Source organism: Stegodyphus dumicola, chromosome 7, assembly GCF_044657685.1.
Source record: "Stegodyphus dumicola isolate Sdum_Otavi_A_Nest chromosome 7, ASM4465768v1".
Lineage (NCBI taxonomy): Eukaryota > Metazoa > Arthropoda > Arachnida > Araneae > Eresidae > Stegodyphus > Stegodyphus dumicola.
The window spans coordinates 135,926,143-135,938,595 of NC_140774.1; the positions used below are offsets into that span (position 1 = coordinate 135,926,143).

General features: G+C 33.6%; 1 protein-coding gene across 3 annotated transcripts in view; it reads right to left on the minus strand.

Moving 5' to 3' along the window:
• The window catches only part of LOC118189478 (hemocytin-like), a 728,690-nt gene that overhangs the window by 2,613 nt on the left and 713,624 nt on the right, over positions 1 to 12,453 (minus strand). For 2 of the 3 annotated variants that reach the window (XM_085820839.1, XM_085820838.1), the window contains exons 97-99: positions 8,749 to 8,967; positions 8,576 to 8,630; positions 6,351 to 6,509 (exon numbers count right to left, since the gene is read on the minus strand). In XM_085820839.1, the coding sequence (XP_085676965.1) occupies positions 6,351 to 6,509; positions 8,576 to 8,630; positions 8,749 to 8,967 (433 nt within the window). The remainder of the gene's footprint in view (positions 1 to 6,350; positions 6,510 to 8,575; positions 8,631 to 8,748; positions 8,968 to 12,453) is intronic. The other variant, XM_085820840.1, reaches the window with a different exon arrangement.

Consider the following 12,453-nt stretch of genomic DNA (forward strand, 5'->3'; position numbering starts at 1 on the left):
ATATGGCACAGATACAGCTTTCAATAAACAGCACAGTCCACCGAGCAGTAAATGATGAGTCAACAGAAACCAGATGCTAATGACTAGCAGCTGATAACAAAGTCCAGAGAAATCAAGGTGCAGGTAAACATTACAAGTAATAGCAATGCGAAATCAGTAGCAAGTAGGTTTAAAAGAAATGCCAATATGCAAGACAGTTGTTTCTAATGTAATATCACAGTAAGGCACAGTAAGAGGGCACATAAACAAAAAATAGGCAAAAAGTTCCAAGAATCATGTACATGCTTGTGAATACATAGTGGAACATAATACAGTTAATATAGCAAAATTTCGAAACAAACATTTTGATACAATTTCTTTTTCCTTTTTTTTGGGGGGGGGATGAGCAGCTCATAACATATTACATGCAGATCAATTTTTCTCTTTTTGGGATACAAGTCCAGTTATTAATCGGTGTTAAATTTGCTGACTTCTGAACATTTTGCCAATTTTGAGATCAGTTTGAATACAAAATTTTTTATTCAGAGATTTGTGAATTTTTGGATTTTTACAAACATAATAACATTTAGAAATATAAAAATAATGATAATATATTAAAATTATATTTAAGGAATAACGTTCAAGTAAAACATTTTTTATTTTCTCTTGCTGTATTTTAAAGTGACATTACATTTCATTTTTGTGACTTGGGAATATTTTTATTTTGAAAAATAAACAATAATAAATGCGACACGGTTTCTGAAACTTATTTTAAAAGGGGGGGAATTGCAATTATTTTTTAATTAATTTCATTTGTCTTTTATATTTTTTCATGAGTTTTCCTCATGTAATTGTGTCTGACTATTTAAATGTGTACCAGTTTCTTTTTGAACTTTTTTTTTCCAAAAACCTTCTGGCTTTTTGTTCTTACAGAGTTGGTAGGGATTTCAGACCTTGCACCTTGGAAAGTTTGAAGGATTTTAAAGGCGATTTATGTACCTACAATTCCAGAAAAATGGCTGACATGTTTTATAGGAAATTTGTGATGAATTTTATTTCTTTTGGAGAACTTTTGGAAGAATAGTGAAAATAAAATTATTTGAATTTTCTCCTTTTGATTCCAGAAGTCTTTCTCTTAGTATGTTTATCTTCCTTTTATTCTGGTATCTTTCCACTAGAATAAACATTGAAGCAAACAAAGAAATTGAAAATAAACAATTCAACAATTTATTAAAAGATTCATTTTTATACATACTTTGTCAGAAAAGTTCCAGGACAATTTTTTTTTTTTTTTAAAATTTCCGAGTTTACAGTACTAAAAAGGAACAAATGTTGTTTTTACGTTACCTGGTATGTATTCTTACTTAGCATGACCTTGGCCATGTTTCCACACAAACTTACTAAGTGGCAGGGCTGTGTTTAGCAACACATTGTTTGGATTGTTGTCGCAAAGAATGCTGATTGTGAGCAAAGAGTGAACATTAAGTTCTGCTTCAAGTTTGGGAAACCATCTAATGAAACGTAGAATATGATTAAGCAAGCCTATGTAGGCGAGACACTTTAAAAAAGTTTGTGTTTTCGAGTGGCACAAAAGGTTTCCTGAAGGCAACAATTCAGTGCAAGACGATCCCAGAGCTGGTTGTCCATCTACAACATATACTTATGCAAACGTGAAGCATGTAAGGCTGTTGCAAGACCATCATGTAACTGTGCATGTAATATCAGAAGAACTGAATTTGAATCATGATGTGTGTCATAAGATTTTATGCAAAGATTTAGGGAAACACAAACTTGATGCAAGAATCATCCCTCACTCACCAAGAGATAGATGGACAGTAAGAGGAAAGACGAAGAATTCCTGTTAAACTATTGGATAGAAACAGACATGATCCCATATGTGTGTCAAAGATTGTTGTGAATTTTTCTTGTTTCCATGAGCGTAAAGGTGACTGAAAGGAAAGCTTCATCAAGATTTTTGCAGGTATCCAACAGCTGTAACAAATGAGCTTGCAAGCATCACAGTTGAAGATTTCCCCGCTTGCTTCCAAGATCTCCAGAAATGTTGGCAGTTGTGTATAGATAGCCAAGGATACTACTTTGATAGCTAGGGTCATTACTTGGTAAATGCAATTTCGACCTTTGTTCTGGAACTTTTCTGATAAAGGATGTATGTATGAGTGCACCTTAAACATTTATGTGCCTGCTGTAAATTTTTGAATATTTGCCATTCCTAGATTTTATTGCTCTGTGCTTCAAAAAAGTTTATAAATTCTGCCAGACTGGCACCTGCCCTGACCTTATATTACTTCATATTTATTCTCAATACTCATATTATTAAAGAAATAAAATTAGCAGTTTATTCTATATATTCGAAGTACAAGCAGTTTTTTAGAATAAAAAAAAGTCTTTAATTAATTTGAAAATTCTAAAAATGAAGAAGAAACTGATTGAAAAAGAAATTGATTTTATAAACAAGAATTATTCTTCAAAGGTACATTGTTGAAATATTAACTAATTAGAAGATGAAGCTGAGACTAGTAGGAACATTGATTTGTTTGTTGACACAAATAAACTTACCAAAGATACTAAAGAGAAGGAAATTCCTGTAAATTAGCTAAAAATATCTGAAAAACTTTCAAACTGAAAAAAATGAATAAACATTTTGTTTTTTGTTGTTGCTACAAAACATAAATGTTTTTATAATGCTTTTATAATTATATTAAAATATTTGTATAATTATGCTAATATAATTTTTGGATTAATATAAATTATAACTGCTATAAAATATTCTTAGTGTGTTTTTAACATATGCTTTTTAGAAATTATAATAATATAAATCTAAATCTATTCTGACTAAGGATATCTAAGTACGTAATTTAAGTATTTGTAAGTAACTGTTCACCCTTCTGTACTTATTTGTATTTTTGAGTTAATCCCTTTCATTAATCCTGATTGTGAATATAAGATACAACACAAAAATCTAAAAATTAACATAAAACTTTATTCCTTACCACTAATAAGATTTAAAATAATACATAACAATCTATCACATCTTATGTTTCAGTGACTTATTGGAACTTTATATTAAATACTGTATATTAGCTGGGTTACAACTCCAAATCGACACGAATCTATAACACTTAACTGAGACAAACTGCAGCTAACTTTCAACATATCCATACCAACATCAGGCTTTCACATGTGTTCTGTCAGTTGTTCTCTGTCTCTAAGCTAGCAGCTGCAGAGGCAACAGCCAAGCTTCGGTTTTGCTTCATGCTGATTATTATTTTTCTTCTCAATTTAAATTATGGCAGATGTAAAATCTGCATAAACTTTTGGACTGAGCGAGTACATGGCAAAATGAAGCACAAAAGAAAGAATCAGTATCAAGCTAAATTGTTAATTAAATTTAAACAAAAAGTCATTAAATCTTTAAAATATGTGGGACTGTTATATATGTAAAACATAAAAGTTTCATAATTTAATGCAAATTACTTGAAAAAATTATGATGTTGATTTTATTCTTGATTTTGTTTTATAATTAAGTTAAATATTGTGTTTAATAATAATGCATCCTACTTGCAGATTTATTTTATTCTTACAAATTACAAAAGTGAAGTTTGGGTGAAGATAATTGCTTTAGTTTATTCATTTTCTATTCTAAAAGGTCTAGGTCTTCAATTTTTTCATTGATCATCCTTAGAAGTACTTAATTTCCACTTGCAAAAATGTGTATGAACCCTGGACTATGTGATTTCAGCATAAGCCAAAAATAAATAAGTTCTCATATATAAAATGTACTTATGCAATTAAAAATCATATTTTTAACTATTAATTTAAAATTTTTATCTTACCCTAGGCTGAGAGATTAAAGCCACAAAATGCTGGAAGCTGTTTGTTGAGTTATTTGTATGATTAACTTGGATGTTTTTGAAGTTTTTACGACCTAAATTGTTCTACCAATTTTCGTCTTTCAATGAAGCTTCTCTTAGTTTAGGCAAATAGCCATGGATTACTTTTACATAATTCATTTCTCTGTTCAACATTTTATGTATTATATCATATTGATTGTAACTGAGCTGGGGTTTGCTCAGCTGAGGTTTTTTCAGATATACAGGGTGTTTATAAAGTCCCTGGACCCATTTTGATGTTTAATAACTCATAATGAAGATATAAACAAACTTTTGGCATTTATTGATGGAATAACTTTTATATTTTCCTTTTTAGGTTTGAATATCTTTACTTTTGTAAATATCGTTTGCATGTGTGGTTAATTTCAAATAATTTCATTTTCTAGTCTAAATATCTGTACTTTTCTAAATATCGTCTGCTTATTAATTGCATTTTTCTCTCTTTTAATGTGCCATAATGTACGCATATGGGGATATGAAAACCCCCATGAATACTGTGAGGCAAAGGGGATTCTCCAAAGGTTAATGTGTGGTATGGACTAATGCCTGACCGAGTCATTGGGCCTTTTTTTTTTTACAGAAAAGACGGTCTCATCAGTCGTATAGTATACTTAGACATGTTGGAAAACTTCGTATTTAACAACTAAAAGAGCTTCAGCCACTTTGCAACAAGATGGTGCACCACCTCATTGGGGTACCATCGTTCATAGTCCTTTGAATGACCATTTTACAGGAAGATGGATTGGGCGACGAGGCCCAATTCCTTGGTCACCCAGATAACCTGATTTAATGCCGCTGGACCTTTTTCCTTTAGGGATTTGTAAAGGACAACGTTTACAGGAGGAGAGTGTCGAACATTGATGTCCTAAAAGCCAGAATTACAACAGCAATAGCCTCTGTGGATGCCGACATGCTTGCCGGTACCTGGCGTGAAATTGAATATCGACTTGATATTTTCCATGCGACGAAGTGGGCACACATGGAAGTTCATTGACAATTGTCATGAAACTTTTTGAGTGTATCTAACCATTTATATTATTAATTTTAATCTATCTTTATTATTTTATGAGTTATTAAACATTAAAATGGGTCCGGGACTTTATAAACACCTTGTACTTCAGAATAAAAATTTGTGGAATAATAATCCATGTTGGTCGATTTTTGTTTTGTAATGTAATCATTCAATGAATTATAAAGGTATTTGGTATATTATCTAATAATAATAATTATCGTAAAAATTGCATTTTATGAATATCAGAATAATTCATTTAAGCCCAGATTTAATTATTTGGTTTTTTTTGGTGGTATAAGTGAAATTTCCTGGTGTTACTCTTAGTAAGTAGGTGTATAGGGCTGGAATATGAAATTAAAACACTTGCAAATAGAGCCTACAATATAATACTTTATATTGTAGGCTTTACTCTTATATTGTAGGCTCTCTTTAGAGATCAATATTGCAGCTGTTCTTGGAAATTAGTGCATAAGTTTTTTCAACCATTATAGGTATTTTAAGCCATTTCTCTTGCAATGTAGTAGCTGTTTCACTTTATGATGTTGGAAGAGGAAACCTCAGATAAGCTCAACAGATTAGGAGCTTATGCAAGATGTGAAAGATATTCAGGCTCATTTTCACATTCTTCAAATCTCTCTTTCCACTAGTTTTGTGGTTTGAACTATTGCATTATCATCCTGATAAACAGTACATCATTTGGAGTATAAAATTTGGACAGCGGGGTGGGCTTTGGCTTATTGGTAGTCCTTGAAAAGGATGAAGAACAGTCACTATTCTCAAAAACTCTCTGAGGTCCAAACTGCCACGAAACCATTGTCAAGCTTCATTCTGGGGGTGAGGCAGTTTGAAACATATGTCTTTGAAGGAAGGCATCATAAATTCTTTTGGGAGTGGGAAAGATGGTGAAAGTGCTGCCTTAGTGAACAGGACGCATTTTTCATTGCCGTATTGTCCAAGTTTTGCTTTCCTGGCACTACTCAAACAGCCTTTATGGATGCTGGTTATCAGTGGCTTTACTATAGCTGCCTAACCACGAGTATTAACCAATTTTTGTTGAAATTGGTGAATTTAGGAAAATGATACCATAATTTGAATAGTAGTTTTTAGAATTCTTTATAACACACTAACATCCCTTTTAGACAATTTTGGCAAGTATATCAATTTTTGCCTTGGTAAGGAATGCACTAAATAGACAAATAGCAACAATTTGCCTTCTTTCAAACTCCAAAATATATTTTATGTCTTTAGTGCTTGAGGTCTATATTTCTAAATGCTGCTGAAAATTCAACTTTACACTGTGTTATTGTTGATAAAATTTTAAATCATTTGAATTTCCTAACCAGAAGTACATTTATTAGATTAAAATATAGGGTACTATACATAATGCTTCAGTTTTGTTGCCAACATGTGCATGTGTATATCAGTACCACGTAGATTATGAAACTTACCCAAAGAATAATATGAGTGTGAATGGCATGCACCAGAACATCGAAGAACATGCGATACAGGTTTTTCATTCACGCATACACCGCCATGGAGCATATCTTGGAATGTGAAGAAACCGATTGTATCTTCCTCAGGTATAGGGCCAGTGCTGCAGCTGATTTCTGTAAGTTTTAAACATCATATGTATATTCTCTGTTTTTATATATGTACAAACATGTAGGGAAGGAACTGAAGGAGCCGCAGCCCCTCCCCCTGAAACTAAGGTTTCAATTTGTAAGTACAACACTGTTATAAAAACATTGGCTTTATGTAAAAAAACACTGCTGTCTCTCCTGGCCCCTTGAAATTACATCTTAGGTACAGTACTCATACAAAGTGAAAAATTAAATTATCTAAATAAAATTTTAATTCATATTAATTTCTAAAATAAAGTCGATTTTTTTTTTTTTTCAGAAACTAGGAATTCAAGTAATAGTACAGAAGCTAAAGAATGCTATTACCTTCCATAATTTCATACATATTTTATATATCACAGCAAATTAAATGTATATGAGGTATATGTAAAATATTATTTCTTTAAGTAATGGAAATTACGGCCTTAATTTAAATACACTCTTGCTAAAAAAATATGCAACAAAGGCAAAACACGGACTAAAGCAAAAACTAATTGATATACGTGAAATTGATCCAAGAGGTTGATGTGGCATAGACTACATAGTAAACAATTAAGTAGAGTCATACAAAAACATATGTATTACGACCATTACATCGCGAAAGACCAAATAGGTCTGAAAAATGTGTAGTGGAAGCATCACGGGTATGATACTCTCTAGTTGAAATGCATGCTTGGTGACGGCCAGACAAATGTCGATCGCTTGTTATAGCAGTAGTGCCCATTTCTGTAGTAATGCATGTCGGAGCTCATGGAAGGTACTGGCGGCATACTGCGACCTTCTATCTATTGTCCCACACATGCTCTATGGGATTCGGGTCTGATGATCTAGCAGGCCATGGCAGATGTGGAATGGTTTCACTCTACAGATAACTCCGCTTCACTAGAGCTCTATGCGGGTGGTCGTTATCGTCCATAAATAACGCATCGGTACCCATTGCAGCGATAAAAAGACGCACAAGAGGGTGCAGAATTTCGATATTGGACAGCTTAACGGAACCACCAGGAATCATGTATAGGTTGGCCATTCGTTGCTATACCAGCCCATATAAGCAAGCGTCCCTCTCATGTAATTGTCTCTTTCGATGATGTTTGGTGCCCGATAGCGTGTCCCTGGCTATAGACATATCATTGCCCTTCAGGAATCGTTCTGGATGTTAAATTGAGACTTATCTGTAAAGGGTACGTGGCCCCAGTGCTGTGTTGTCTAGCTGCGATATTCACCGCCCAATTCGACTGCTATGGGGACCAAAGAATAAAGTCCACGTTCATGTAGTCGACGTGACACATTTTGGCGGGATATGGGCCGTCCTGCAGCAGCTGAGAGATGCGACGCCAGCTGCCGTGCTGTTAGTGATCTACGGCGTCTTGTACATAGCAATAGAAGGATCATTTGCCATTGTAGTCATCCTCTGGCGTCCAGAACCAAAACTCTTTAACTTTCTCTTCCATGCTTTCTTCAGAATGCACCACTTTTCGCTCTCCGCTTCGCTCTTGCAACTTGCTGCTCTTTGCTGTCTTCAAAAAATATATTTCGCAAGTTTATCAGCACCGATGTAAAAAATTCTTTAAGAACAAGAAGCTGTAGCACCCATTCTATTTAATATCCCCTGCTGAAGGCCAGTATGCTGACAAAGTATCAAAGTATCAAATCCCATTTTATAAGTGTCAGCTTGATTAAAAATGTGTGCAAGCCTAGTAAAAAGGAAATAAATGAATTCGCCTACAACTGTTTTTTACAACTAACTACAACTGCTGTTACAAGTTTCTTTTTCCTTCTTTTATGCATCTTCTACGCCACCAACTTTGCGAAATATATTACATATATATAAATATTTCAATATCGATTTTTGCACTTTTCCAAATAAAACATCTCTGAGCACTTGAGTTTCCTAAACGTTATGTTTGCCCTGATGTAGATATTACATATAATTGATCTTTACGATCATATCATTATATCAGTTCCTTTTAAAACAAAAAGAAATACAATATTTTTGAAAACATATGTAGAATTGAAATTCATTTACTTTTGAATTTATTCAAAAATTAACTTACCACTTGTGAGATTGCAAATTTTACAGCAACCATTTTGATTCCACACAATTTTATCCTTAGGATGGAAGAGAAAAAAATTGAAAATCCATATAGCTTTTGACTAAACAGTGCTTAATTGGTTCTTAGTCCAAAGTTCAGAATTGTGTAAAATGAAATAAAATTGAACTATTTACCTCTGGACAATCCTTAGGAATAACTGGACAAGGCTGCATGGTATAAATTGTCTTTATTTTACCAAACTCGTTTATACATTCCGCTTTTCGACAGGGCTGGTCTCGACTAACCCAACTATCTCCTACCTCGTATAAATCTTCTCCATCTTCGCATTTCGTTATTTTGCAAACGCCACAACACTGGCCAAGTATTTTAGAAGGTGGGAAATAAGTAGCAGTCTAAAAGAGGATGGAAAAAAAATGAGAAGGAAATTTTTTTTTTCCCCCATGTACTTAAACAGTGAACAGTATTAATGAAAACATTGTAGCTTATGTTCTTATTTTGGCAGGGATTTAAAAAAAAAAAAAAAAAAAAAAAAACACCAGAATGCACCTGAAATAATAATTTAACAATTACTTAAAAAATTCGTTCTTATTTCTCGAATTAGGAACTATCTTTGCACTTTACGTTCATTGCTCGATTTTAGCCAACCAGTGGTCGAGTATTTAAGTCGCGAAACCCTGGTGTTTTCTATTAAGTTATTTTTCTAGTTGCTAAATGAGCCATCTGTATATAAATTTCGTATTTTTTTCTTTCATAAAGACGCGTACGATATAGTCTGTTACTATAAAATAAAATCTTCAAGATTACTTTCAGCCACTCGATTTCAATCTAAACATGTGAACAACAGCTGCAGAAAAAAAGGTTTAGACACTTGATTTTTCCTTCTTAATTTCCAGCTAGCGTGTTTCGCTTCATGAAAAACGCACGAATGAAGGCTGAGTTGAATTACAGCCTGAAATGATGTAGACAGAATAAATGATTACATTTGCAGTCTTTACATGAAAAATATGAGCTGCCCTCTCCGGCATTCGAGCGCCGGACCTGGCGATTGCTAGCCGGATGTGCTATCCAGTTATACCCCGCAGGCATGCGGAAAGGAAGAGGAAAATTCTCTTATATATATATCTCCTTTTAAAGAGCGACTGGAAATGAGAGAACTCAATCGCCAAATCCTGGTGGTGACGATATTACCATCCACCATCGTTTAGTTCGGGCACCAATTGGACAATTATTTACTTATTTTAACGAGCCATCTGTATATAAATTTCATATTTTTTTCTTGTGTGTAATATAAAGACGCGTACGATATAGTCTGTTACTATAAAATAGGATCTTCAAGATTACTTTCAGCCACTCGATTTGAATCTAAACATGCGAACAACAGCTGCAGAAAAAAAGGTTTAGACACTTAATTTTTTTCTTCTTAATTTCCAGCTAACGTGTTTCGCTTCATGAAAAACGCACGAATGAAGGCTGAGTTGAATTACAGCCTGAAATGCTGTGGACAGAATAAATGATTACATTTGCAGAGTCTTTACATGAAAAATATGAGCTGACCTCTCCGGCATTCGAGCGCCGGGCCTGGCGATTGCTAGCCGGATGTGCTATCCAGTTATACCCCGAAAGCATGCGGAAAGGAAGGGGAAAATTCTCTTATATATATCCCCTTTTAAAAAGCGACTGGAAATGAGAGGACTCAATTGCCAAATCCTGGTGGTGACGATATTACCATCCACCATCGTTTAGTTCGGGCACCAATTGGACAATTATTTAATTATTTTGAACCTAGGAAACCTAAGAAACCAGGTTTGCCCTCGCCGGTAATCGGATACCAGACTTTCCGATTGCCAGCCAGACGTACTGTCCTGTTACACCACGAAGGTACGCGGAAAGGAAGGAGAAATTACCTTATACCTTGTGTTATTATTTTTATGAATAGTAAAACTTAAAAATCTACTTGGGTTTTTACATCGTTTTTGGTAACTTCATCATATTTATTTGCATTTTCTTTTTGCTTTTGTAAGCTCTTGTATGAGAACTTTCTGATATTATTATTGTTATCTTGCATTTTCTAAATTAGAATGATGGCTGTTGTGAATTATTAGTAGCATAAAAATTATTGCAGTAATAAATAATTTACATTATTCGCTTTGCTGAAACAACTTGGCTGTGCTTGATTTTTATAGGATTATATGCACTTATTTGACTCTTTATTAAGCAGGTTATAGCTAAGATACAATAACATGCAGAACAAATATTAATTTAGAAGTCAAACAACAAAAATCAGCGTTATATTTTCAAATTTTCACAGGACTAGTTTCGATAGTTTTACCGAACCATTATCCTCAGCTGCGAATGCGCAAATGGATTTTGCGCTTTTGCATTTGTGCATTCGCAGCTGAGGATGATGGTTCGGTAAAACTATCGAAACTAGTCCTGTGAAAATTTGAAAATATAACGGTGATTTTTGTTGTTTGACTTCTAAATTAATACAAGTTATAGCTAGTTTCTTAGCTATAAATTCATATTTCCTTTTTCATCAAGATTTTCATCTTAATATTTAGTTCATGCTTTGTTTTCACTCCCTTCTCGGTCACATTGGGTGTATAGCTTTTAAACATATAGTAGCTTTTATTAATTGTTTTGGTTAACTTTCTTAATATTCTAAATTACACAAGTTTTAAGCTGTACAGTTTAGAAATATAACTGTTAATAATCGATTGTTTGGATTTAGGCTACAGCGCCTTTCAGTATTTCAGATAAATCATAATTCTAGCCGAAGCACAGCGGGGCTCTAAACAAGAGGTGCTCTGGCATTTCTTTTGTGAAACTGAACCACAGTTTTGCGCAGAAAATTCTTTCGATGTTGTGCAACTTAATTTTAGTAATAAGTATGTCATAAACTCGATTCTAACTTCTCAATGCATGCTCGTCCTTCCCTGGGAAACAAATCTTTGAATGGATATACTAGCGTCTACATCCTAAAACGGCAGCCTATGAGAGAGGCGATTCTATTATTTTCATTGGGGAGTAGGGAAGTTAGAATGGTTTTCTGAGGAACGCCAACGGCAGTCCACGATTTTTGCTTACATTAGGAAGTTCAGAAAATTGCAAAGGTGGTTTGCCTTAGTTTCTGCAGTTACTTTCAGGGAAATATTAGGCAGTTTTTTTGGTTTGCTGATAGAGGGCAAATAGAAAATTTACCTTTATAAATCCGCGTTTATCTATTTAAACTTCAGAAGATTTAAGATGAAGCGAATATATTTAACACAACAGAACGCAAGCTTAAGACTTGTAAATCTTTTAAAAAAGAATACATCGATAATTAAAAATATTATTTATAGTTCATTATTAAAAACTTTTTATAAATGCATAGTTATCATATAATTAACAATTCATCCATGCATTATCTTATTATTTATTTTAATTAGAAGAGAAGATATTTTTTACAGTAATGTTTAAAAATTTGCTGTTGTCTTTTAAAAGATTTACAAGTCTTAAGATTGTGTTCTGTTGTGTTAAATATATTCGCTTCATCTTAAATCTTCTGAAGTTTAAATAGATAAACGCGGATTATAAAGGTAAATTGTCTATTTGCCCTCTATCAGCAAACCGAAAAAACTGCCTATATTTCCCTGTAAGTAACTGTAGAAACTAAGGCAGTCCACCTTAGCAATTTTTTGAACTTCCAAATGTAAGCAAACATATAGTCCACTGCCGTTGCATTCCTCAGAAAACCATTCTAACTCCCCTACTCCCCGATGAAAATAATAGAATCGCCTCTCTTATAGACTGCCGTTTTGAGATGTAGACGCTAGTGGATGGATGTCGAGCCTTTTAAGAAATGGAAAATCCCCCCCCCCCATTCACATGTCAAAAAC